Genomic DNA, 24,732 nt, shown 5'->3' with positions numbered 1-24,732 from the left:
CATGTATTTCATACAAGGAGAAAGAGAAAAAAAACATGTAAAAGGAATAACAAAAAAAAGCAAAACAGAAAAAAATAATGATATATTTTAAACAATATGAACATATCATTTCAACGATACAGTATGTACATGCATTTATTATTGATAAAATTGCAAATATTGAACAATGATTTCACTCAAAAATGACATCGATTGCATGTAACATTCGAAAACATCCAAATGATGAGTAGTTTATGTCTATTTCTTTCTGTATTTAATCACCCTGCCTTTGTGCCCTTTCTTGAGACGTTAGGTTATTGTTGATGTCATAAGCAGGGCAGATGAATTTGAATCTTCAAATTCTTCCTTGGCAAAATAAAGGAAAGGCCTTGGCACTCAAAGGGTTAAAAAAAAACAGAACCTGATAATTGAACATCAGATTTTGCAATCACCAAGTACAAGAGATCTTTGTTTAATTCAGTTAGTAATGATTAATAAATTCAAATTAATTCCCATAAAATTTTAAGTACATGTATCTCTATTCTATTTGTTTCAATTACAACTGGGAGTAAAATTCCCTTTAAAATTCATCATTTAATTACATCAAGGGTTTTTAAAGAAGACTACTACAAAAATCCTCGATTACATGTAACAACCTGGTTTCCAAAATTTTCTTGGAAATGCACTCATAATATCGACCGGGTTTTTACACTGGGAAACAGTTTCGACACATTATTTCGAACGATAAACGGCAGTGGGAAATGATGAGACTGGGGAAAGAAATGGTAAAACGGACGTTTATTTGGTCTCCGGCAATCACGTGATTCCAATTGCACGTGATTCCATACAAACCGAATCTCATATGACCAACTTACTGATCAGTGACAAAGCGTATTTTGGTTAGTATAAAAGGTTATTTTATACGAAGCTTGCTGAAAACACTTTCTTATTGCTTGCCAACAGGAAAGCGTATCTGTGCATAGTAAGTGAGTTCTGTTAAATTGTTATGACTTCCTGATTCCTGAAATTTTTAAGCAATTCAAATTGAAATGAACACTACTTTATTTGGACTGTACTTTATTTGAATTAAGGCTTTTTTTCACATTTTTAATTGAGAAATCAAACACATGAACCAAGGGTGAACTAAATATTTAAAAAGTTGAACTCAGACTAATAAGAAAGCTTACAATTATTCTGCCCCGTGCAGGTGTTAAAAGAAAAGGCCTGCAGCAGCGCTAAGCTTGTCATATAAGGCGACTAAATAGTGCTCAGAAGCCTAGCCGGGGGCTAGGCGCTCTGCCCACAGAGCAACTGGGATGTGTGCCCCAGGTAGTGGAATGGGGTACCCCTGGCGTGTTACATGCTGGGGTTGTCAGGCTATAATACGGAAAACCTGACCCCAAACCATAGTGGTGCACCGTGTTGGGAAAGATGCCACGTTCCTCGCACGTTAAAGAACCCTGCTGTGGTATTCGATAGGAGTAGGAACCTTTGCGCTCCGCCCCAGGAGGCTAAATTGCCCTACCTTACCCATCCCCCCTTTTTCCAGTGGCAATCAAAATTTGTTGACCCTATTATCCTTGTGACCCATCCTTTTTTTTTTCATTTCATGTTCATTTTATCATCCATTTCATGTTCATTGTCTGAATATAGCTGAAATATTGCTGCTCGGACGTTAAACCCCAACAAACAAACAAAATACAATTATTCTGGTGAATCTGCTGGTGAAGATTTGTAATTGAACAATAAATAAATGAAAACAGCAACATTTACAATGTCATCTTTGTCTTATACTTGCATGGATTTGTTATATAAAGGGGAAAATGATTAGAGGATTACACTAATTTGAATGGTCAATTTGAGGTTGTCAATTATCTTAAAATTAGTTCTAAATTTGTCTTTGCTAAAGGATTCTTTGTTCTGCATTTACAGGCATTTAATTTTTAGCACAATGTGGTTACTTAGGATAGTTTCTGCTGTATTGATACTTGGAGTCACTCTAGGAGCACCTGCTGGAGATGAAATCAAATATATGCCAGGACTACACAAACAGCCATATTGGAAACAGTATTCAGGGTATTTGAATGCTACAGGGACTAGAAAACTTCATTACTGGTAAGTTCTCTAACTGTATTTTTGAACTATGCATGTTTTCTGTAGGGTGACCAGAAAATTGTGTGCTTCTTGTCTAGCACTGTAAATTGTCCTTACCCAAATATGGGGATGCTTCATTTGTATACTCAGGCTTAAAAATAATTGTCATGTTTCTGCTACCAGCAAGAAAAACATAGAGTAGCTAGGTAGCAAAGTTATTATACTTTTCAAAAGCATTTTACATTGAGTAAAAAGAGGAACAGTCTATCAAGACTTTAATGATGCAAAAAATGTTTAGGACAGGCTAATAAAATGGTTAGGTATATTATTTGTACGTATACATGTAGGGAAGCAAGAAACAGACATTTTTTTGTTTGGCCTCAGAATAATTTGTTTCAAGTAGTATTTCTCCCACTTTTCAAGATAAGCAGGTTAGACATGGAGTTGTTAAAGATACTACCTTGTCCTGTAAAGCCATCTTTACTGGCAAAACTTCAGAAGAAGTAATTGAATCTACATATAGGCTAGTTGGTTCTTATCTTTTACACCTTATTGTATATGTACTTCAAATTATACACATCATGTTGATTTGTTAGAAATGTGTGCATTTGTAAAGCAAGAAAATAAGTTTGTGTTCTTTATAAAATGTGTATACATTGTTTATTAAATAACAAAATTTTCTAATTACTAGTATTACTCCGGAAACTTTTCCATCCACCCATCTGAGTTTTCTGGAAAAATGTTAATGCTTACCATATGGTAGGTTATTTTTGCCGAGTCTAAGGTGATTTTGAAGCAAAAAGGTACATGAAAAATTAAACATTTCTAATTTTGGCAATTGATAAGTAATGTAAAAAGTACTAAAGCCCAGAGTAAATTTAATTGTGGATTTATTTTGGCATATTTCAATAGACCACTAAAATACACCAAAATTAGCACCCTGCAAAAGTTACCCATTATAAGGTATTACAAAAAATCAAATAATGGATATGGTGAAAAGCAACAAGTTCACAAGCGTATAACTTAAATCCAAAATAGTAAATAATTCAAGAGATCCTTATGCACAAAATTGGTTGTACCTGGTACCTTATGTACATGTGGCTATATCCTTGTCATTCATGTACATATCTAAATCTGTTGTAATTTTCAGGTTCTTACAGTCTGCCGACAAACCGACAGATCCACTGGTTCTTTGGATGAATGGAGGACCAGGCTGTAGTTCTGATTTAGGTTTACTCTCTGAACATGGACCATTTAGGGTGAGTTTTGTTGCTTAACAAAGTTTTTAAATCAGTTTACTTTTTCAAAAGTGGTGCATTTTGACTATTGTTTAAAAATGATATATTAAAACATGAAAACTATACCTATGTTCATTTTGTCCTTACATAAAGAATATATATCTGAAAAGAATTATATTGGTTAGTCTTTTTAATTGGAGATGAGGACTTTATCAGGTTTTCAAACAGTTAAATTTTGTTAGGTATTCATTAATTTAACTAAAAAACATCAGTGCATAGTCCATTACACTACAAACCCACTTTTTATCTAGTTTAAGGATACTAATTTGATTTTGCTTCAATTTATTTTTGTGATTGACACTCTAATGCATATTCCATAATGAAGGGACACATTGGCATCAGTTTATTTCATTGAATTATTTTGCTCAAGAAATTAGCCAAAATACTGGTACAGTACAGAAAGAGACATACTATGACAAATCACCATAATAGTTGTAACCACTAACAGAGTGGATATTTATTTCCCTTTTTACTTTTAGAGATATTTTCATATTTTTTTCAACATTCAGAGTGGTAGGGCATATTGATTTGAATACAAAAAAGCTTGATTGTATCTTCTGAAATATGAATATTATTCAACAACTACAATATTTTTAGAAATTACCACTACCACTGTGATTAGTCAGGGTATGTCTCTTTCTGTACTGTAACTCACTTATGAAAAAGTTGGTTTACAGTCATTTGTTTTAGAGGTGCTTTCATATTAATATTCTCACCATATTGGACCAATGATATTAATTCATTATATCATCTTATTTGACCAGATTGGTAAAGATGGTGCTAGTGTTACCTACAATCCACACAGCTGGAATAATGTAAGTATAAATCAGTTATTTACATACTAAAGCCTGCAACAATCTTCTTGAAGTGAGCTCATGTTTAGTGTTGTACTGCTGGATTCAGTGCCAAAAAGTTATACTTGATGTATCAGAGACTTTGAACTTCTTCGTCTGTCCTGCAAAATAAAGGAATTAGAGTTCATTGTGTCTTAAGTGTGTTATATGTACTGTAGCTGTATCTATGAGTTATCCTCTTAAAAGGGGTATGAAAAAAATACAGAAGTGCCAATAAAAGTGGAATAGCATTGAAAGACTGACTAGGACAAACAATGAAAAAGACAAAAAAATTAAACACATACAGTTGCATGCAGCATGAACCCCAACCAAAAAAAAACTCAGGTTCTCCAGAAGGGTGTGCAGTTCCTGCTTCTTCCAGGACACTTGCAATTTCTTAGATGTGATAATTGGACCAGCAGTGATTTGGATTTACAGGGGCCATGTGCCTTTTATGACATTCCTGATGATAATGCCCTATTAAAATCAGATTTTTTTACAAAGAATGTTAAAGTGTGGCCTATTAAAATTCTTAAAATCATTAAAAAGGGTCCATTATCAAAATTTTAATCAAAATCACTGTACTAGTAGCTGTTTCTTCACTTATATGAATATTAATAAGTCTATCAATAATTTGACATTTACAAGTAATAAAAGATCCTATGATTTATACAAGAACAAACAGCTTTTAATGATACCTGTAAATAGCTTTAAATGTCACATTTATATGCAGTCATAGAACCATGTCACTTGGAAATTTGGTAATGTCAGTTCAAAATAAAGGATTGATTTATTTTATAAAAAAAATCAGATATAAAGGGAGGGCAAAAATAATAAGGATTGATATATTTTATCAAAACAAAAAACAAAAACAAAAAAGATATAAAGGGAAGGAAAAAAAATAATTAAATTAAATTAAAATCATTTTTTATTTTTAAGATTGCTAACATGATATACCTTGAGGCTCCAGCTGGGGTAGGATTCTCCTACTCCCTCGATAAAAACTACACCACAGATGATGACCAGGTTTCATTGGATAATTATATGGCATTAAAAGACTTCTTCAGAAAATTCCCAGAATATGCCAAAAATGAATTTTACATCACTGGTGAAAGTTATGGTGGAATCTATGTCCCTACCTTGTCATCTAGAGTAGTGGATGATGCTGAAATAAACTTTAAAGGCTTTGCTGTTGGCAATGGACTCAGTGATGACAACATGAACACTAATTCTCTTATCTACTTTGCTTATTATCATGGATTGATTGGAAACAGGTAAAAATAAGATAATATTTTTTCCAGAATTTAAAATATGTATAACATGAAATTTTATTTTTATGACATGTATACGAATTAAAGATAGTAAATGAAAATTATATCCCTTACTTCTAACCTTGACAATAAATTTGAATGATTTCTCCTAATAGGCACATGAAATTCAGTATTGGATGACCTTTTGACCTCAGTAAGTAATAGAATTAAGAGTTGTGTTATGATTTTTTTGTGGTCAAAACACTGAACAAAAATTATTTTGTTAAAATAATATTTGGAGTTCAATCATATAAAAAACAAAGTATTATTTGAATCTGAATTATTTTGGAATTAAGAAAAAAAATTTTAAAAATATTTATAAAACTTACCCCTTCAAAGGGGGTTAGTTATGCTGTCAGCATGACTAACCCCCTAAGTTTTCCTTACCTTTTGCAAACCAAGTAACCCTACCACTTAGCCATGACAGCATGACTAACCCCTTTAGTGAAGGTTAGTTTTACAAATTATTTTTTTTGTCATTTTCTAAATTCCAAAATAATTCCAAATTCAATTGATACCTTCTTTAAATAAGAAAAATGAAATATATATTCAAAGGAAATGTTCCCAGAATGTTTAATCCCAGAATGGCTAATGAAATAATGCCCAGAATGTTTAATGAAAAAAATACCCAGAATGTTTAATGAAATAATGCCCAGAATGTTTAATGAAATAATGCCCAGAATGTTTTAATGAAATAATGCCCAAAATGTTTAATCCCAGAATGGTTAATGAAATAATGCCCAGAATGTTTAATGAAATAATACCCAGAATGTTTAATGAAATAATGCCCAAAATGTTAAATCCCAGAATGGCTAATGAAATAATGCCCAGGATGTTTAATCCCAGAATGGCTAATGAAATAATGCCTAGAATGTTTAATCCCAGAATGGCTAATGAAATAATGCCCAGAATGTTTAATGAAATAATACCCAGAATGTTTAATGAAATAATACCCAGAATGTTTAATCCCAGAATGGCTAATGAAATAATGCCCAGAATGTTTAATCCCAGAATGCCCAAAACATTTAATCCCAGAATGGCTAATGAAACAATGCCGAGAATGTTTAATCGCAGAATGGCTAATGAAATAATGCCCAGAATGTTTAATGAAAAAAAGTTTTATTCCCAAAATGTCTAAAAAGGAAAAATTAGTAATAAAAGAAACAAAATGTAATATTTATTAAAAATATGAATTTTTATTCATATTTTTATCATTTTAACCCAACACCATTAGAATTTGTTTGTTTTTACAAGGTTTTCAAATATATGAATCAAACAAAAAGTAAACATTCTGGGGAAAAAACTTTGATTTATATTAAATCAAGTTAAAAAAAATGATCTTTAGACATTTTGGGAATTATCCTCAATTTGTGGGAATTAAAGGTCTAATTAGGTAAAATTTACCTTTAGACATTCTGGGATAAGACATATTAGGCTACAACCATTCAAAGGTTGTAGCCCAAAATAAACAATTTAAAAAAAATAAGTCTTATTGTCTGGTTTAAATCTGGCCAACTCTAATTGGAAGTACATAGATTTTCTGTCATATTTGTTTGTTTGACTGCAAGTCAATAATTTTAGATCTAGGAGTGGTTTAAACAAATCATTAAGAAACTTTAATGCATATATGTACTTCATGATATGGATATTTTAAAAATATTTTACAGTTCTAATCAGATATTTTCAGGCAAATATTCTACATTGTATTATTTTTATGTTTCTTGAATTTCATAATTGTATACTTTGCTTTCAGTATGTGGGGTACCTTATTAGACAAATGCTGTGATAAAAGTGAAAAGAGGTGTCCATTTGCTCAAAACGGAGATAAGCCTGGATGTGGAGATGCTGTAAGTTATAACCCCAAATAATGTAGTTTCCATTTAAGGAGGTAGACATAGGGTAAGGGACATAACTCTTGAAATTAGTGATATGTTTGTATCATATTCAATTTCACCAAAGCCTTTCCAGCTTTTCTTTGAAACAGAATGAAATCTGTCCAAGTTACTTGGGATTGATGTAAAATGGTGAATACAAATGTTCCAGTTATTTGTAAGAGTTGTGCCCCTTACTCTAGGTCTACCTCCTTTATACTACATGCATGTTTTATTTGTATTGCTCATGTGTTTACCTTGTACAGTAAAACTTGTATAAACAAACTTTTTCATAGTAGTATTTCCTAGCCTTTACATCAGTTATATTGCCAATGCATTTGAATTATGTAAATTGAACACCAGCCCAAATTGTAAATGTAATTCAGGCCAAAAGGGATTTGGTTTAGACTTGTTTACAGTAATACTGTTGATATATGAATAATCAATATTTTTTAATTATGTTTTATCATCTTCATGAGATTAATGTCCATTGAGTGAAAGTAACCTAATAATAATCTATTTATTGCTAGTTTGTCACATTTGCCACATTGACAATGGCAAGCATGTTCTTAGTCTTAGTTTCTGGTAAATCCATTTTCATTCCACTCTACATATGTTAGTACAACATTTGACCTTGTTTATATTATGTTTAGCTTAACATACTAAATATAAATGTCATCACAGAACACCTTGTATGCTAATATCTTTGTGTCATGTATTTTGTAGTTAGCATTTGCTTGAGCTATGGGTAGGGTTGTGGCCCCATCATACCATTTAAACCCAAACGCATCTTTTAGGCTTGTCTTCGGTCAGGAAACTTTCTCAATAATCCTCTTAATTTTTGTTTTTTAGTTTTTTTATATGTTTAAGGTATAGTATGATGCCTGTAATGCTCAACCAGTACATGTATATATGTTGTGTTAGGCAAGGATACTCACTTTTAATTGAGTATCCATGTACTTTTTTTTTTTTTTTCCACTGTTTACTAGGGTTTGCTGTCACTTTGGCACATTCTTCATTTCTAATGTATTCTCCCTTGACTATTTCAGTTTTCTATATATTAAGGAGGTAGACCTAGGGTAAAGGACACACTCATACAAATCATTGGAATGTTTGTATTTAGCATTTTACATCAATTTCGTGAAAGCATCAAAGTAACTTGGATTGATTTTATTCTGTTTCAAAGGAAAGCTTGAACGGCTTTGGTGAAATTGAATATGATATAAACATATCACTGTTTTCAAGAGTAATGTCCCTTACCCTAGGTCTACCTCCTTAATTAGAGCCAAAATAAAGCTGTTCCCCAATGCCAAAAGCATGATCCTGTTATCAATTTTTTTTCAATATGACTAGTCTGGGTTCACGTAATTAGATTATAAAAACTCTGAAATTCACTTTTCCCTTACTTCCCCTCTTTTGTTAAGAAGGGTGTTAATTTAGGAACTTCTGTAACCAGCTGTATGATGAAATATAAGGTGTCTTACAAATTTCCCAGTTAGATATGTATTTTGATATTTTTTCTATAATTGGAAGGCACAGGCACCTTTTACTAAAATTTGAAAAAATTGCTGTTCTTTAATTTTCAGATAAGTGAGGTACAACAGATAGTGTATGGCAGTGGCCTGAACGAGTATAATTTGTATGGGTCATGTGAAGGTCAACAGGGTATATATTTTGACGAACAGACAAACAAGGTGGCATTCACACACCAAATGTGGCAAACAAAGAATAATGACTATTTGAAGAAGAAAATGAAGGTAATTGAAGTGCTGGAATCTGTAAGAACTAGGCAAAATTGAAAAATAATGAATCATGCTCAGAATAAACACACAAATTTTGCAATGTGAGCACATTGTTTATAGCTATTGACGACAAAAAGACAATTTGTTGGTCTTAAAATTGTCTGAGGATGCAGAAAATCAAGTTCAAAGTTACAATAGAATGCTAGATAAGATGTGAGTTATCTCCATTTGATGAAATTGCAATGCATTTTATACAGTTTATACTTCAAATTATTGAACCTTAAAAAAGAAATGATTGTGATTTCTGCAATTTAGATTACATTTTGAATAAGAATTCATGGAAAGACTTGCAAGTTTTTTCAACCATGATTCACCCTCTGCCTGATTCTTACTAAGAATACCACTTATTCTTTCATTCATTCTATTATTCTTTCAGTTGGTATTGTCTATTTTTTAATGCTTACTTATACTTGTTCATATGAATTAGACTGTACAAAATGTTTTAATTTATTGAAGTACCCTTACTGAATTTCACAAAATTTCGTTAAAATGTTTAAATACAAGTTATAATATCCCATAATACTATATATTTCTAACTTTTTGCGGTTGCTATTTTTACAGATTCTGTCATGTGAACATATTCGCAAGTATCAATTTTTGCAGTTTCAAAAAATTGTATTAAAAATCAAGAACTATTGTTTCACACTTTTCTGTTCACCGCTAAATTAATACCTTTACAGTATCATGTTGTGTTTTTCTTCAGTTTATAAGTACATTTGTACCATTAAGCTCTAGTGTGTTATAAAATATTCTTCTCTTTGAATTATTTACCTTTGTTATTTTATATGTTATTGAAATTTACTTACTGTGACCATATTTTTTTTAGTTGTCATACTACAGAATAGTATTTGATAATATGTTTTATTCTTATAATTCCTTTTTTTAAATTAATTGAATTACAAGAATGTGCTGTTTAAATTGTTCTTATAGGCAAAAAAATGTTAACAGTTCGAAGAAATTTACCTGGAATCTCCAATATTGTTTTTTTTTTATTACAGTTTATTCAAGAATTTACGGATGTAAGGAACCACCTTAGATTGACCCCACCTTGTTTGAATTACACTAATGTTGTGAAGTACCTGAACACAGCAGAAGTTAGGTCACAGTTACATATACCACAATCTGTCCAGGCCTGGGATATCTGCAGGTAATTATTGGATGGAACATATAGCTGTTTAATTACAAGTTCTTGAGTACATAAATAGAATGAGAGAAAATTTGTGTCAACAGGTATTGAAATCTAACTCATATTGCTGAGCAATTATGAGCTCACCTGGATAAGAGGTCCTTTTGGGCTTATGCTGTCACTTGATTTCATCTGTCATTCATTGATGTTTACCAAAATCTTCTTCTCAGTAACTGGGGTTATGGCTTTAAATGTTACGGCCAAAAAGGGCCCCATTTCATAGTATTTAACTGTGTAAGTCCAGTAAATGCATATAGATGTTGATGACATTGTTCCACAATATTCTATACCACAAAGGTCAGACTGGAATTGACTTTGGGGGTTAAGACTTGAACCATTTACCGGGTAGGAATTAGGGGGGAGGGGGTCTGAAACAAGCATTTTCCTGCTGTCAAGACAACAACTTGACTAGAGGTAAATGGATCTCTTAGAAATTGTACCACAAGATGCCATACCACCAAAGGAAGGCTGGGATTAATTTTGGGGGTTATGACTTGAACCGCTTAGGAATTAAGGCCACAAAAAGGCCAGAAACAAGCATTTTTCTTATTTCTGAGTATTGTGTAAAAGGTAATAGGTTTCTCTGGGATTTTACCACAAGATGCCAAACTCTCATGCAAGGTTTTGATTGATTTTTGAAGTTGTGACTGGAACAATTTAAGAATAAGGGTCCAAAAAAGGGCTACTCTAATTCTGGTCAAATTCTTATCCTGTGTCAAATGTCAAATTGCAATCAAAATTCAATGTTGTATCAAGTTTAAAAGACTTACACCAATGCAACGGTGTTAAAGTTTTTTTCCAGAAAATTTAAGTAAAAATCCTGTGAAATTTTAAATATGTTTTAATCTCCCCATGAATCCTTTATTTGACATTGTTCATACAAAAACTACATATGTACTTATATTCTACAATATTCCTTAAATAGAAAGGAATCGTGTGACCAAAGCATGCCTTCTTCATAAAATATCAGAAACATCAAAAGTCCAGGAGGAAGCTGACCACAGCCCATTTTGAAATTTGATAGACATTTTTAAGTTAATTTATACTATCCGAAAAGTGCTGTGATTAATTTACATGAGGTCAGTAACATATTGAAATTTTGGCCCGAAGCAGTGTTTTTACAAATTTCATCAAGATTTTTTCTACATGTTAAAAAGTTTAGGTAAATTAGTCGCAGCAATTTTTAAAAACATTTAATATATGCTATCAATCCCACCATAAATCTAGTGCATCTATTTAGCTCTTCCTCCTAGACTTTTGGATCAAAATTGAGTGGTATCATTTAATTATTTCATATCGTAATGGATGACATAAATTGAAACGTTGAAGAGAATGAAAACAGTAATGTAATATCAAAATCAGACGACAGAAGAGAAGGGAATAGACAATACACATTGCACTGATGACTTGAAGTTAACTTGCGGGAAAATATGGAAGTCTCATCAAACATTATAATTTTAGTAACTTGTCAGAGATTTGCCTTGCGAGACCCAAGACTTGTAGTTCTACTAGACATTTTGATTTTTGAAAAGAGTCAATGTCGGGCACTTGATGTATATATTAAAATTCACAATATTCATTCAATCCCCTTTACTGTCTTCTGAATTATGCAGTGGCAAATTTGGAGGGGCGGAGGGGACATTTGCACCCCCATTTTATTGGGAAAAAATGTATATTATAGCACAAAAATTTAATTTTCCACCAATTTTACCTCCCATTCCCCAATTGTTTACCTCACTCTGTGCGGCATTCAGGCCATCATAACTCTGCCCTTTTTAAAAGTAAATCAGTTCATAAAAAATCTGAAATTTGGTCTGCTCTTCAAGCTGACAAAGGTCTGGATCCGCCCATTGGTTTAGTTCAGGCTTTTACAGCGTATATAAACTATGCATTCTAACACTCAATAAACTTTGATTTTTCTGACTGTACCATAGACCTGCAAAAGTTCCTTTCATTGTGTTGCACCTGTAACACAATTAGCATGTTTTTTTTTAATGTATGTCTTTATGTTTGGTACTGAAATTTCCCATTTTGATCATTTAAAGCTAGCTTTCTGTATTTTATTTTTATTATCCTTATTGTCAGACATGTAATGTTTAACTATAATTTAGAAGTCATTAGTCTTTCCATCACAATAGAAACATATAAATATCATGTCTATCGTGCAAAATAATTTATGGACATGCGTTCAGAACCAAAATAAATTAGAAAAAGATTAGTATGCACCTATAATTCGTCTACAACTATCCAAATCATAGTAAAAAAGAGTTAGGTTTATTTGCCTTTTTAGTTGTTAAACATAGCCACAACTTTTCATTGTTATTCATCTTGTAAAATAAGAACAAATAACTGCATTTGTGACACATTTTTGTGATCTCAACCGCTTTAGACGTATCAACCGTATTAAAGGCCACACATTCTCGGCTAAGGTGCTTTGATAATTTGTTGTTTATCTCTAAATTATTACAAACTTGTTGCTATGAATTGTTTTTACAAAGAAGGTGCAAATGAAAGACATTTTTGTGTTCAGAGTTGCCAATTTACAATTAAAAAACAAAATTTTGGAAAAGTTCAGATGAAAAAAAAAAGCATTTTTTTTTTACTTTGAATTAAAAATTCTCACAATTTACAAGAATTATTTCAATATTCGAATCATGTGCTAATAAGAAAACCTTAAAACAGGGAAATGATTTTGAGGCTTACTTGAAAAACAGTCATTTATTTCCTTATTATTTTACTCCTAGTATCAATTTTGTTAACTTGTTTATAAGCCGCAGTTGCAATAAGCACTACTTTGGAAGCAACAGGTTTACGTGGATGATATCAAGTTTAAAAACCATTCACGTACTTATGTTATGTATGTTATGTATTTCTGTCAATGCATGTATCTATATGTATATAAATATTTTATACATGATGTGTAATTGTCTGTGTATGCATTGTGTACCATATAAATGATTGGTGGTATCAGCAGGAACCCAACAAACCCTATGGTGAAACATAAAATTTAAAAATATATATAATGAATCACTTCCAGTGTTATGCATTTATCAAATTGCGAGGCATATTTTTTCATATTATATTTAGATTTGTAACGTTTTGCAGAAAATGTTACAAATATATATATAGATTAATTTGTCAATTTGTCTGTAAAGTTGTCAGTATGTTACATATCAGTGGCTTAAAATAACCACAATTAAACACTTTTCCTAAATTTTTTCTCTACCTGTTTTATGATTTAAACCTGAACTACTAACTTGTGCAAAATAATTTAAAACTTGATTTACCAGTTTCAAAACAATTGGAAGAGAAATACTTAAATTTTATTGGAAAAATTATACATATGGAACAGCCAAGGGTAGAATGGCATATAAGTAGAGGGATGTATATTAAATGCACTTCTATACTCCAATTTGCTTATAATAGAATTACTTCCTGTGTATTCTGTTGGCTGTTTTTTGCCTCAGTCTGGATATGATTTTTTTTTCCCTAGGGCAATCTAGAGGAATTTTTATATCTCAGTTTCCACATCAAAACACTTCCCCTTCATATGTAGACTATCTGCACCTTTAAACTGTAGACTTTATACATTAAAATTATACATGCTATTATTATGAAATGAATACTGACATTCAGGTATAGTTTTCACAGTTAAATTGATATTTCCATTTAGAATGTCTTCAAAGTTCACAGAAATCATTCCAATGGTATACATATTAATATGTACAAAGTATCAAATAATTCAGATAAACAGTTTAAAATTTAATATCAAATCAGGCAGTAGAATAATAAAATGAATTTAGGATTTTTATGATTTTTAAAAAAGTCAGATAAACTGTTTAAAATTAACATCTAAATATGTAGTGTGATAATTAATAAATTTCTGCAATTTGGTATTTTTTTTCACATTTTTACACAAGGTGATGTGAAATACCTATTCAATCTTTATTTTGTAAATTAAATGAATTATAAATATTGTAAGCACATAACATTGGCTTGAAATTCTCCTAATCTGAACACATTTGAAGTAACAATAAAAATTTGACATTAAATTTGATATAGTATAAAATTGAAATCATACATACATTCACTATGAAGTGAATACTGCCACTCAAGTGTAAATTTGACAGTAAAATTAACATTTGTCTTGTTTAGTGCATGGAAACGTAGCAGAAACCATTCCAATTTTATGCATTTAGTAGTTGAAAGAGGTTGAGGGGGGGTGGGGGGGAACATATTTCTGCATTTTCAACAAAGGGGGGGGGGGGGGTCAGTTCTTATTGATCAATTGTAAATTTACATTTTTCTGACCCACTCACTGGAGATAAAATGACCATTTATAAGTGTCAATTATTGAAACTATGCATATACATATCATTGTGACATTGAGTGAACTGGCTTTAGTTTGCATGTATACAATAAAGCAAAACTATTGCTTTGTAAACACAGTGAATGATCAAAGAGAACTGATAAGAAAATTAGCATGAAGTTACAGGTACATGCATGGGCACGGTATATTTCTTTGACACAACCAATATTGTTTAATTTCTTTAGCTATAGCCCAACAGAATATGCATGATTTCAATTTTGACCCAAGAAAAGCGATTTGTCATGTGCATGAGCAAAAATAATACATGTACAAAGTTGATTAATACAGTGTACAAACATTGCCTGCTGATATCATTTCACACTCTTGTACATTGAAAAAGATGTGAGATTACATTGTATAGCCTTGTTTTCTTCTTCTTTTTTGCGAACAACAAGCGATCAGCTGACCAAAAAGTTTCAAGCTTCTCGTCAATGTCGTTTTTATATAAGGCAAAAAGCTCCACCCACGACTAATGATATGCACATTCACAAAATAACATATTTTCACCTTTAAATAGAGTTTACTGTCATCTAACATGCAAAATTTATTTCTACTGAATATACAAACAAAAACTTAGCTATAAAGAACCGTGAAATATTGAAAAGACTCCACTTTAATGAACAAAGCGAGGGTAATGGCCTTGCCGTTTTTATGGTTACCAGTTGACGTCATGTCAGAGTTGCCTCCCTCTTACAAAAACATACTCAAAAGTACCTTAATATCCTTGCGAACTGTTCAGGGTTTGACCAAGCCACACCCTGCAACATTTTATTTCTGTTGTTACTTAATATCTTTTACAAATGTAATGCTTAGGAACAGTCTGCTTATTTTCTGTCATCAAATTCTGTAAACATATTAATTTTCGTGGTTGCTAATTTTCGCAGATTCTGTCAAGCAAATATATTTGCAGATTTTAATTTTTGCAGTTTCACAAAAGAATGTTTGACTTTATATAGTATTAAAAATTAATTTCACGGGTACTATTTTTTTGGCAGTTTTCTGTCGGCTGCAAAAATAGCAAAAATTAGTATGTTTACTGTACATTTTTTTCAATTTTTGTTCTTGTGTGTACTTGCAGTTCTGAAATAAACCTGAACTATGGGAGAAAATATACCTCAATGAAAGATCAGTACATGAAACTTTTGAATGCAAAGGTAACATCCTGAAGATCCTTGCAATGCACAGTAAAATCTGTCCTACTTACTGCACATACAATGATGATGTTCAGGAGATAGAGTCTATCATCCTTTGATGAAATGACAATCACCTGATGAACATCTTTATGTAGGACAAGATGATTTTAACTTTCTATCAAACGCAGATTCAAGAACCAATGAAATGATAAAAAAGTTTAATTCTCCATTTCAGTCATCTTGCTAACTATCTAAGGCAGTTCATCAGCTAATTGTCTTTCAATCAAAAAGGACTAACTCAATCCCCTGAAGTCGACTGTTTTACTTGCTATAAAGTGGTGCTTGTATATTGTAATGTGTCTCAACTAAACCTTTTTCAAATGGAAAAATTTGATTTGTTAAGACAGGTTTTTGTTTTAGATTAGTTCAAAATGCATAAAAACTGATATGGATTTCTGGTTAAGTCAGGTTTCAGTGTATATACACTGAATTTTACCATCTGCCAAGAAAATTCTCACAAAAACTGATACCTTGTATAAAGGTGGACTTTTACTTCACAAATATGAGGTTTATGTAGGACAGATTTTACTTCGTTCATTAGTACCTAACCCTCTTTTCTTTGCAGCTTTAACCTAAATTTGATATGCACCCTCCTATATTTTCAGTGCAGAAGTTGGGATGGGGTATAAACGCATATATCAGACTATGAATGCACAGTATCAGAAAGTTTTGTCATTAAAGGCAAGTGTGATTGGATAATTTGGATTACATGGAATTTACCCAATAACTTTGTTGCAGGAGAAAACATGGCTAAGGATAAATTACTATGTCCAACCCCTGGCTGAGTTATTACAAAGATTTTAAAATTGGTAGTCACTGCTACTCTACCAAGCATGTGACATATTGGAGATGGAGTGACAACTATTTGACTCTGTGAATAATCTGTTCCAACTGGGACATGCTTACCTTTGGGCTGCTCCTTAAGTTAGCTAGCATGATAAAAATCCAGCTCAGTGTGTTAGGAAAGTACAAAGCAGAGTCTGTTCAATAAATTTGCTTTTCTTGTACTGAAATGCATGAAATATCTGACATGGAAAATGAAACAACCATTCTGTTTATCCAGTAGCTTACATCTAAAAAATACTTTTGTGCAAATGGAGTAATTTTAGGGTGGGGACTTTCACAGTTATGAGATTTATACTGGAAAATATTAACCTAGGGAGCAACAATTTTGATTTCTATTGGATCAAATTTTGTGTCATGGATTTTTTTTTTCAGTGTAATTTCTGACCTCACTTTTTATTTTTTACTCTAGCCTGTGTTGGATGTACCCAATTATTCATCTTGGATTTTTTTAACCATATGTCTTTGTCCTGCCTTTTTATTTCAAGTTAGACCTCCTCCCTCCTTTGCCATAGAAATCAAATGGTTGTTCCCTTATTTTATCCAATACCAACTTAAACATTTTCAGATTTGCTGATGAAATCCCAAAACCAAATGCTGATCTAAAAGAATATTTTTATTGTTACAGCAAGCTATATATTATACTTTTACCCTTACACTGATCATGTTTTGGAATTAAAGATGACATGGCTAAGTACACTTTTAGGTGTTTTTATACAATCTTAAAAAAAATTGGTTGTATATTGATACTGTGGTGTCATCTTTGACTGTCAACACTTGAGTATTAGTTGGTTGATCTTTATAAAATTTTACAACAAGGTTTCAAACTACAAAATGAAGGTTGTTATTGATTAAGGGGTTACAGGTGGAACCGTTTTAGATATAGGGGCCAAAAATGGGCCTAAAACAAACATTTCATAGAATTCAACTTTAAAACTCCAGTAAAAGCATAGGAATGTCAATTATATTGTTTCACAATTTTCTGTACCACAATTGTCACACTTGGATTGATTTTGGGGGTAAAGACTTGAACTCTTTAGAAATAAGGGGCCAAAAAGGGGGCTAGAAACATGCATTTTTCCAAGGGAAAACAATAACTTGTTTATTTTTGTCCCTCGCGATGTGTTGCATGGGGACATGGAAATGCCAGCGTCAATCGGTCTGCTTTTTCTGCAATTTTTTTTGTTATGCTTTTACCAAATAAGTTTGTTTTTGGTATGTGGCCTGATTATGAAGAGTTACAGATTAAGATCAACTTTGGTTACGGTTGAACGATTTTTACAGAAGTTATGGTCCTTGAACTTCCTGTGAATGTAGATTTCTGCACTTTTTTTGTAATTCTTCTACCAATTGATTTTAAATTTTGTATGTAGTCTTACTATGAGAAGTTACAGATTAAGTTCTACTTTGGTTACGGTTGGTTGATTTTTATGGAAGTTATGGCCTTTGGACTCAGAAAATTTCAGTGAATTTTAAAGTTTTACACACTTTTTTTATTTTACCGGGGATATTGGAATGCTGTTCTTTTATTGATTCAATTTTGAGACTTTTTTTATTCCATATGAAAATCCCTGACTGCATTTTTTATTCAGATTTTAGATTGATCTTACCGGTACTTTTTTTTAGTTATAAATGGATCAAATGGACCACACCTTGAATAATCGACTTCTTTTATTTTTTATCTGGTTTAAGAGAAAACCTTTTTTTCACTCCTTGAAAATCCCTGACTGCATTTATCAGTCAGATTTCAGATATCTTGTACAGTTTTGACATATAAGGGGTCAAAGGGGCCACACCTGAAAAAATCAACATTTTAATTTTTGGTCTAATTTCGAAAACAATTTAATGAATTTTAAATTTTTGTGCTATATTGTGTTCAAAGCAGTTGTTGTGTCCATATTGAATTGTAAGTCCCTATGCTTAAGTATGTCAAAATTAATATTGTGTCCATACTTGCTCTAACTGTTCAGGGTTGATATGCGGTCATATCATGCTTTGCTAGGCAGAGCTCTTTATTCATGATCATTTAGAATTTTCTACGAAAGAGTAAATGCGCTTAAGTTATTTTACTGTGTCAATGAATGAGATATTGAACTTTTATTATTATCTTTGTAAGCTTAATGCTTCTTGAGATTGATAATAAAAACTTTTTTATAGAAAATATAATTAGCTTTGATCTTCAATATTTATACATAGGCTTGCTGATGAAGCAATTTTTTTTGTGAGAGAGTTATTGTCCTTGATCATTGAATGGTTACTGGGGTTACTGCCAGTGCTGGTAAGATATATATCATTTGGAATTGGGCTTAAATTTTTATTAACAAAGTTCTTATTTGTACTACAGAAAAGAGTCCTGGTTTACAATGGAGATGTTGATATGGCCTGTAACTTCCTTGGAGATGAATGGTTTGTTGACAGCCTTAATCTGAAGGTAAATAGCTTTGTGATCTTGGTAAAAATAGACTACATTGATGAATACTTGGTATTTTTGCCCTGAACTACTCGTAATATTTGTTAATAAATGTTTATGAAACAAGTCAAAGTACTGCACACATGTATGGTAGATTATTTTGGTGGGTGTAAAATTTTGGTGGTTTTCAGGTAAAAAAAGTATACCAAAGGTTTTGGCATTTCTTATTCGGTGAATGCTTATGGGTACACAAAGTACTTTTGTCCATAGTAAATATTTCATGTAATTTATCACAGCATTTTTGAGACAGGCAGTTAAAATATGCCAAAATAAGCACCCTGCCAAAATTTCTAGGTCTGCTCTGATGAGTGGACGTTATTCTGTTACAGGTAGTGAGAATAGAAAAAGAAGTGGATATGGTTAAACTCAAAAATTACACCAGCATATAACCTAAATATAGAATAGAAAAATACTTTCTGAGACCACCAAAAGTTCTTCAGCAAGTGTAAACACACCTTGAAGTAGATCTGATAGGCCCTGGCTACAAAAGTAATAAAATCCTTGGTAACAGAACAATGACACTTCTTCAAAATGAAATTAAAAAGTAAAATAAAGTCACAAAGACACTTTAATTACCAACATCTCCTGACTAGTTTTATAAGGCCTTAACCATTCTATGGTATAATGTGATACCATCTGTTTTAATTGACAGGTGTGTGCCTATATGTGTCCAACTGTCCATCAGGCTCTCTAGGGTTTACTGATGATAGTTTAAGAATTAATTGAAAATATTTCATCATTATATTTGTAATTGTGAGGTCTAATTACTTGTAAATGTACATAATGATGTAGACATTTGAAAATACATATTATTGTATTTTTTACTGACAATGCAAAGCATGGTTTTACAAATAAACCCAAATTTTCAATTTAAATGTATCATTAGTGTAATCTAATGGTACAACCAATTAAACTGTCGAATCAATTATATTTTCTACTTTTTTAGACACAAAATGGGGCATATGGGAGTGTAGAATAAGTTATATAAACACTGAAATTAATTAAAAACAATCAGGTCTGGGTTATTGGTTAAGGAATTGGACTTGACATACTTGTCCAATGAAAAAAAAATTTGCAGTTAATCACTGTTATGGGTGATACCATAAAAAATAAACCATTTAGAGGAGCTTCAAAAACTCTTGACTCATTTTTGGATTTTTTGGTAGAAGCTTGTGAGTTAAGTAGCTTTCTTTGTAAGAATCATTCAAAATTTGAAAAATGTGATACACCCTAAAAAAGGCTACATATTCTTATTTTTATAGTTCGGTTGTTTTATGGGTCTATACTATGAAATGTGTAATTATTCACTCAAATCTGCCTGCTCTTAGGAGATAATCAACATTGAAAATCCAATAGATTTTATTGTATTTGAGTGTCATTTAAAGAGTTATCTCCCTTAATTTTGAAATCTACAATGCATTCTGTATAATTTTATATCCTAAGAACACAGGTGATATGAAAAACGGAATGATAATTTCTGTTTACTATGGAAATTCATACAAAATATCAAAAATAAATATATGTTGGCTTTTTACCCATGAATCAAATTTTGCACGATTCTTAGCTGGAGTGCTACTTAATCCATTTCTAGCTGTGTGATTTAGATATAATTTTGTATTGTAGGTAACAACAGAGAGAAAGGCTTGGCATTATACACCAGAAAATGACAAGAGTACACAGGTAGCAGGTTTTGTGAAGCAGTTTGAGAACTTGTCTCTAGTTACTGTCAGGGTATGTTATTATCTGTGTTAAAAGAAGCTCAGTCTCACTTTTGAGTCAATGATATTCCTATGTTCAAGCCATTTTAGATTTCCTTAACTCACTGACAGGTGAAAAAAAGCAACATTTGTGACATCATTTTAGGGGTCTTGTAAATACAAAAGATTAGCAGCAAACCTAGTAGTCTTTATTGGTGCACAATTAAAAAAATTAAAAGTTAGAAAAAAGAATGAAACAGCACCAGAAAATAAAAGACAAGGAAATTTCAGACACCCTCAGGTGAAATTTTGATTGAACCTCATTAGATGTCTGTGATTCTTCTGTCTTGCACTCTCAGTATTGTTTTTTTTTTTTCTCACATTTGAATGTTATGGTAGGAGATATTTCACAAGGCAAATTATCAACCTTCCAAATTTTCAGACATTTTTAAAACACCAATTTGGAGGTACAATGTACCAGAAATGAAACATTATTCTAACAATATTATCATGATTAACTTCAATAGTCCTTTCCATTTGCAAAGTTATTTGATCAGGAATTTTTGACATTTTGAATTATTTAAACGTATGTTTTTGTATTTCAAAAAACAATGTCTAAAAATAGAAATTCATGTATCCTTAAGGATAATTAAGGCCTGGGGACGAGGGTGCTAAAAGGATAATTTCGGCTTGGGGACGAGGGTGCCAAAAGGATCATTTCGGTATGAATGGGTTAAGACAGGATATATTTTTCAACTTTTAAAATATATACATCCAACTTCAAATAACTCTTTTTCTTGTCACTTTTTGAGTAAGATATTATCTTTTTCGAGTAGGACATATTTTCTAATTAATTTTAAATATATTTATTGTATTTCAGGGAGCAGGTCACATGGTTCCAACAGACAAGCCTTTACCTGCTTTGATTATGTTTACCAACTTTCTGCAAGACAAACCATACCAGTAACATAGACTGCTTTAGATTGGATATGTACTGCTGACATTCCAAACATATGTGATCAATATTTGTGTTGCTTTTGAAGCTTTTGTATGACATATTGGAATCAAATTTGAAACTTTTGAAAAGTAAAAAGTCCTGAATGATTTGAATTCTACAATACTGAAGAATTTCTGAAGGATCTTGTTTTAAAGAATTATCAAATTTCATAGTAACAGAAGATAGTCCTGTTTAACACATTGCATTTTCTACTAATTGTAAAAAACTAAACTCCAAAATTAGAAGACTGATTAATAATGTCATTTACACATTTAACAGTTGTTGTAAAATTGAGGATAAGAAATAAATCACGGAAATTCCATTTTATCATTGTTTTACCATAGGCTGGCCATTTATGTCACATTATTTTACCCCCAGCAAAAGTGAGTGGTGAAATAACAACATAAATGGACAGCCTGTGGTAAAACAACATATTTTTGAATAGACACAGCCTATGTGCTGCACAAAATGTTGGTCATGTGTTTATCATGTTTTTTTACCGCGGCTGTGGTCTAAAGAGCTTTGAAATACGTCATATTGGAATTGAGAATAAATTTTAGTTGCTGGAATTTGAGGAAAAATCAGAATACAGAAGGGTTGGTATATTAAAAGGAATAAACCTTTATGATTTCAATTACTGCTGAAATATCTTGTGTATGTAAAATTCATGACTATGGTCAACTACAGTAATTGAAAGTAGCATAATTATTTTTGATGAATTAAAGTAATTAATTTATAATCAATTACATAAAATTTCTCCATGTTATTGATTATTATTCAATTACTTTTGAGTCTAATAATATCATCCTTGGTAGAAATATTGGGGAAGAGATATGGACATGTATACAATTGATGAATGTCTCCTAATGTTTATGTAAGTGATGGGCATACTGTTATGTATGGTTCTCAGCATTTTTGATGATTTCTATGAAATTCAGTTTTCTTTTTTACTTTTTAATATTGATTTTCTCATATCGGCTAATATTTCTGGTTTTTTTTTTTTTTTAATAGTACAATATTTTTGTTGACCTTACTGTCTAACAATTTACTTAATTTACTACCTCTAAAAATAACACTGAGTTAATTGTTCATGTGAGTAGTTGGTGTTTGAGTTTATAAAGTGAGAATAATATTGAGTTCATGATAACATCTCCACAAAACTAAGTATTTCTATAGAAACATATTCTCTTCTCCAAAACAGTTTATTTTTCCAATGCTACTGTAATGTACTTAAAATAAATTTTGCATTTAGAACACTCATTTGTTATAGAAAATTATAGGTTGTTTAATTAGATTATGCCAGTACATGTATTAGTTTTACTGTGAACATATTATTGTTTGCAGATGCTATTTTTTGTGAAATTTGTCAAATAACCATATTCACTAGTATCAATTTTTACTCTTGCAGAAAATGGTGAGTGTTTTCTTGTGGTGACAATCAATTTTGTTGAAACTATTTTCTGTGTTTTCTTTTAACCATTATGAAAATGGTGAAACTAAGTACATGGCAAAAATTAATACATTTACAGACGCTTACTTATAGGTAAATGTCTGACACCAGCCAAAGAAATGGTTATTTTACATACATGTAACTGAATTCATGCTTTAACAATTTTGTAGGAGTTCTGTTAGATGTAGTTGGAGAGTGTACTTGTATTTGTTGGTTTGAATATGTATGTCTTCTGCAATTTGGTTTGAGATGAATGTGTAGAATACTCATCACATGGCTGCATTTTCAGATACAATCTTAATCTGGACTTTTTTTGAAGCCTCAAAGATTGTTTGTTTAAGAAGTAAATAAATTCTATTTGGGACATCTTTCATAGAGAAACATGCATTTACCTTTGATATTCTTAAGATCCTTGAAACATGAAAAAGGACACAAAAATGGTTGGATAAGGACATATCTGTACAGGTAGTCTCAGTTGAAGATTAATACACTTTGTATAATTAAGTCTGATTAAAATCATTCCTTTATACTCAATACCACATTTTCACATTGAGTCTATAGGATGGTTCAATTTAGACACATATAATTTTTAACCATGTATTTATTTTAGGTCTTTAGCAGGGTTATAGAATTCCAATCTCCTGTTTCCCTATGGCAAGTTAAATTTACCTGTGGGAAGGTTTTATATAAAAGTTACTTAGGGTACTAACTGTTACTTTTTGTTGTGTGAAAGTTTCTTGTAATTCTTTTAACTTTTCCATGGAAAGCAGAAAATTCAGATCACTGCCTTTAATCCCTTTGTTTGAACTGTTTTTTGAATGAAAATGAATGAGCCTACTGGTTGCCTGTTTCATATATCTACTAATAGTTGCTCTCCTTTGACCAGTCCAGACATACCTCAAGTTATGATAAACCTTATCTTATAAAATGCTTTTTACATAAAACAATAGTTTGGGAATTTCATTACTTTGTTAAAGCTTATGTAAATTTAGAAGAGATAACTGTTCTTTAAATGAGCTTTATAGTTTTGTCATATTTTTGCATGTTTTAAAGTGTTGTGTTATACTAGTAGACGTACTGTAAAGATTTTGACATTGTAGTTTGTCACACCCTTTCTAGGTGTTCTGCAATAAAGTATTTATTTTTCAAGCTTTGATTTTTATTTAGATACTTTTGATGGCCAAGCAATTAGTATCCATGACTACAATACTGGGGTGGATCCAGACATTTTGAAGAGAGTGGTGTCAGCCAGGGTTCCTCAGGGTGTAAGACATTATGTGCCATTTTTTTTTTTTTCAATTTATTCTTTTTTCGTATTCCTGCATTTGACTTTGTTATTT

The 24,732-nt window shown here is 31.4% G+C and overlaps 2 protein-coding genes across 8 annotated transcripts in view; one reads left to right on the top strand and one right to left on the bottom strand.

The window, feature by feature from the left end:
* The window catches only part of LOC148616566 (putative ATP-dependent RNA helicase DHX35), a 133,861-nt gene extending 133,074 nt beyond the window's left edge, over positions 1-787 (bottom strand). The window contains exon 1 of one of the 2 annotated variants that reach the window (XM_088583722.1): positions 636-787. In XM_088583722.1, the coding sequence (XP_088439848.1) occupies positions 636-669 (34 nt within the window). In that variant the 5' untranslated portion in view covers positions 670-787. The remainder of the gene's footprint in view (positions 1-635) is intronic. The other variant, XM_088583720.1, reaches the window with a different exon arrangement.
* LOC148616565 (lysosomal protective protein-like) lies at positions 777-24,541 on the top strand. 6 transcript variants are annotated; one of them, XM_088583727.1, is made up of 12 exons: positions 777-878; positions 1,912-2,094; positions 3,224-3,332; positions 4,136-4,186; positions 5,144-5,478; positions 7,268-7,361; positions 8,972-9,142; positions 10,186-10,334; positions 16,541-16,616; positions 19,123-19,209; positions 20,872-20,979; positions 21,826-24,541. In XM_088583727.1, the coding sequence occupies exons 2-12, from the start codon at positions 1,931-1,933 to the stop codon at positions 21,910-21,912; spliced, it is 1,431 nt and encodes a 476-aa protein (XP_088439853.1). In that variant the 5' UTR covers positions 777-878; positions 1,912-1,930; the 3' UTR covers positions 21,913-24,541. The 6 variants fall into 6 exon arrangements, 4 of the variants coding, with proteins under 4 accessions (XP_088439853.1, XP_088439850.1, XP_088439851.1 ...); XM_088583724.1 differs by lacking the exon at positions 16,541-16,616 and adding an exon at positions 15,821-15,896 and having other exon boundaries at positions 779-878; XM_088583725.1 differs by lacking the exon at positions 16,541-16,616 and adding an exon at positions 15,821-15,896 and having other exon boundaries at positions 829-961.
* The last annotated feature ends 191 nt before the right edge of the window (positions 24,542-24,732 follow it).

The sequence above is a fragment of the Perna viridis genome, chromosome 5 (genome assembly GCF_037379345.1).
Source record: "Perna viridis isolate PV_CMFRI_1.1 ecotype Kerala chromosome 5, ASM3737934v1, whole genome shotgun sequence".
Taxonomy (NCBI): Eukaryota; Metazoa; Mollusca; class Bivalvia; order Mytilida; family Mytilidae; genus Perna; species Perna viridis.
Note: the sequence above shows the minus strand (reverse complement) of the source record. Positions and strands in the feature narration are given on the sequence as shown.

Coding starts and splice junctions, on each gene's coding strand:
- LOC148616565 (XM_088583727.1), top strand. CDS start 1,931: ATGTGGTTACTTAGGATAGTTTCTGCTGTATTGATACTTGGAGTCACT. Junction 9,143..10,185: donor ATTTGAAGAAGAAAATGAAG/GTAATTGAAGTG, acceptor TTTTTATTACAG/TTTATTCAAGAATTTACGGA. Junction 10,335..16,540: donor CAGGCCTGGGATATCTGCAG/GTAATTATTGGA, acceptor CTATATTTTCAG/TGCAGAAGTTGGGATGGGGT.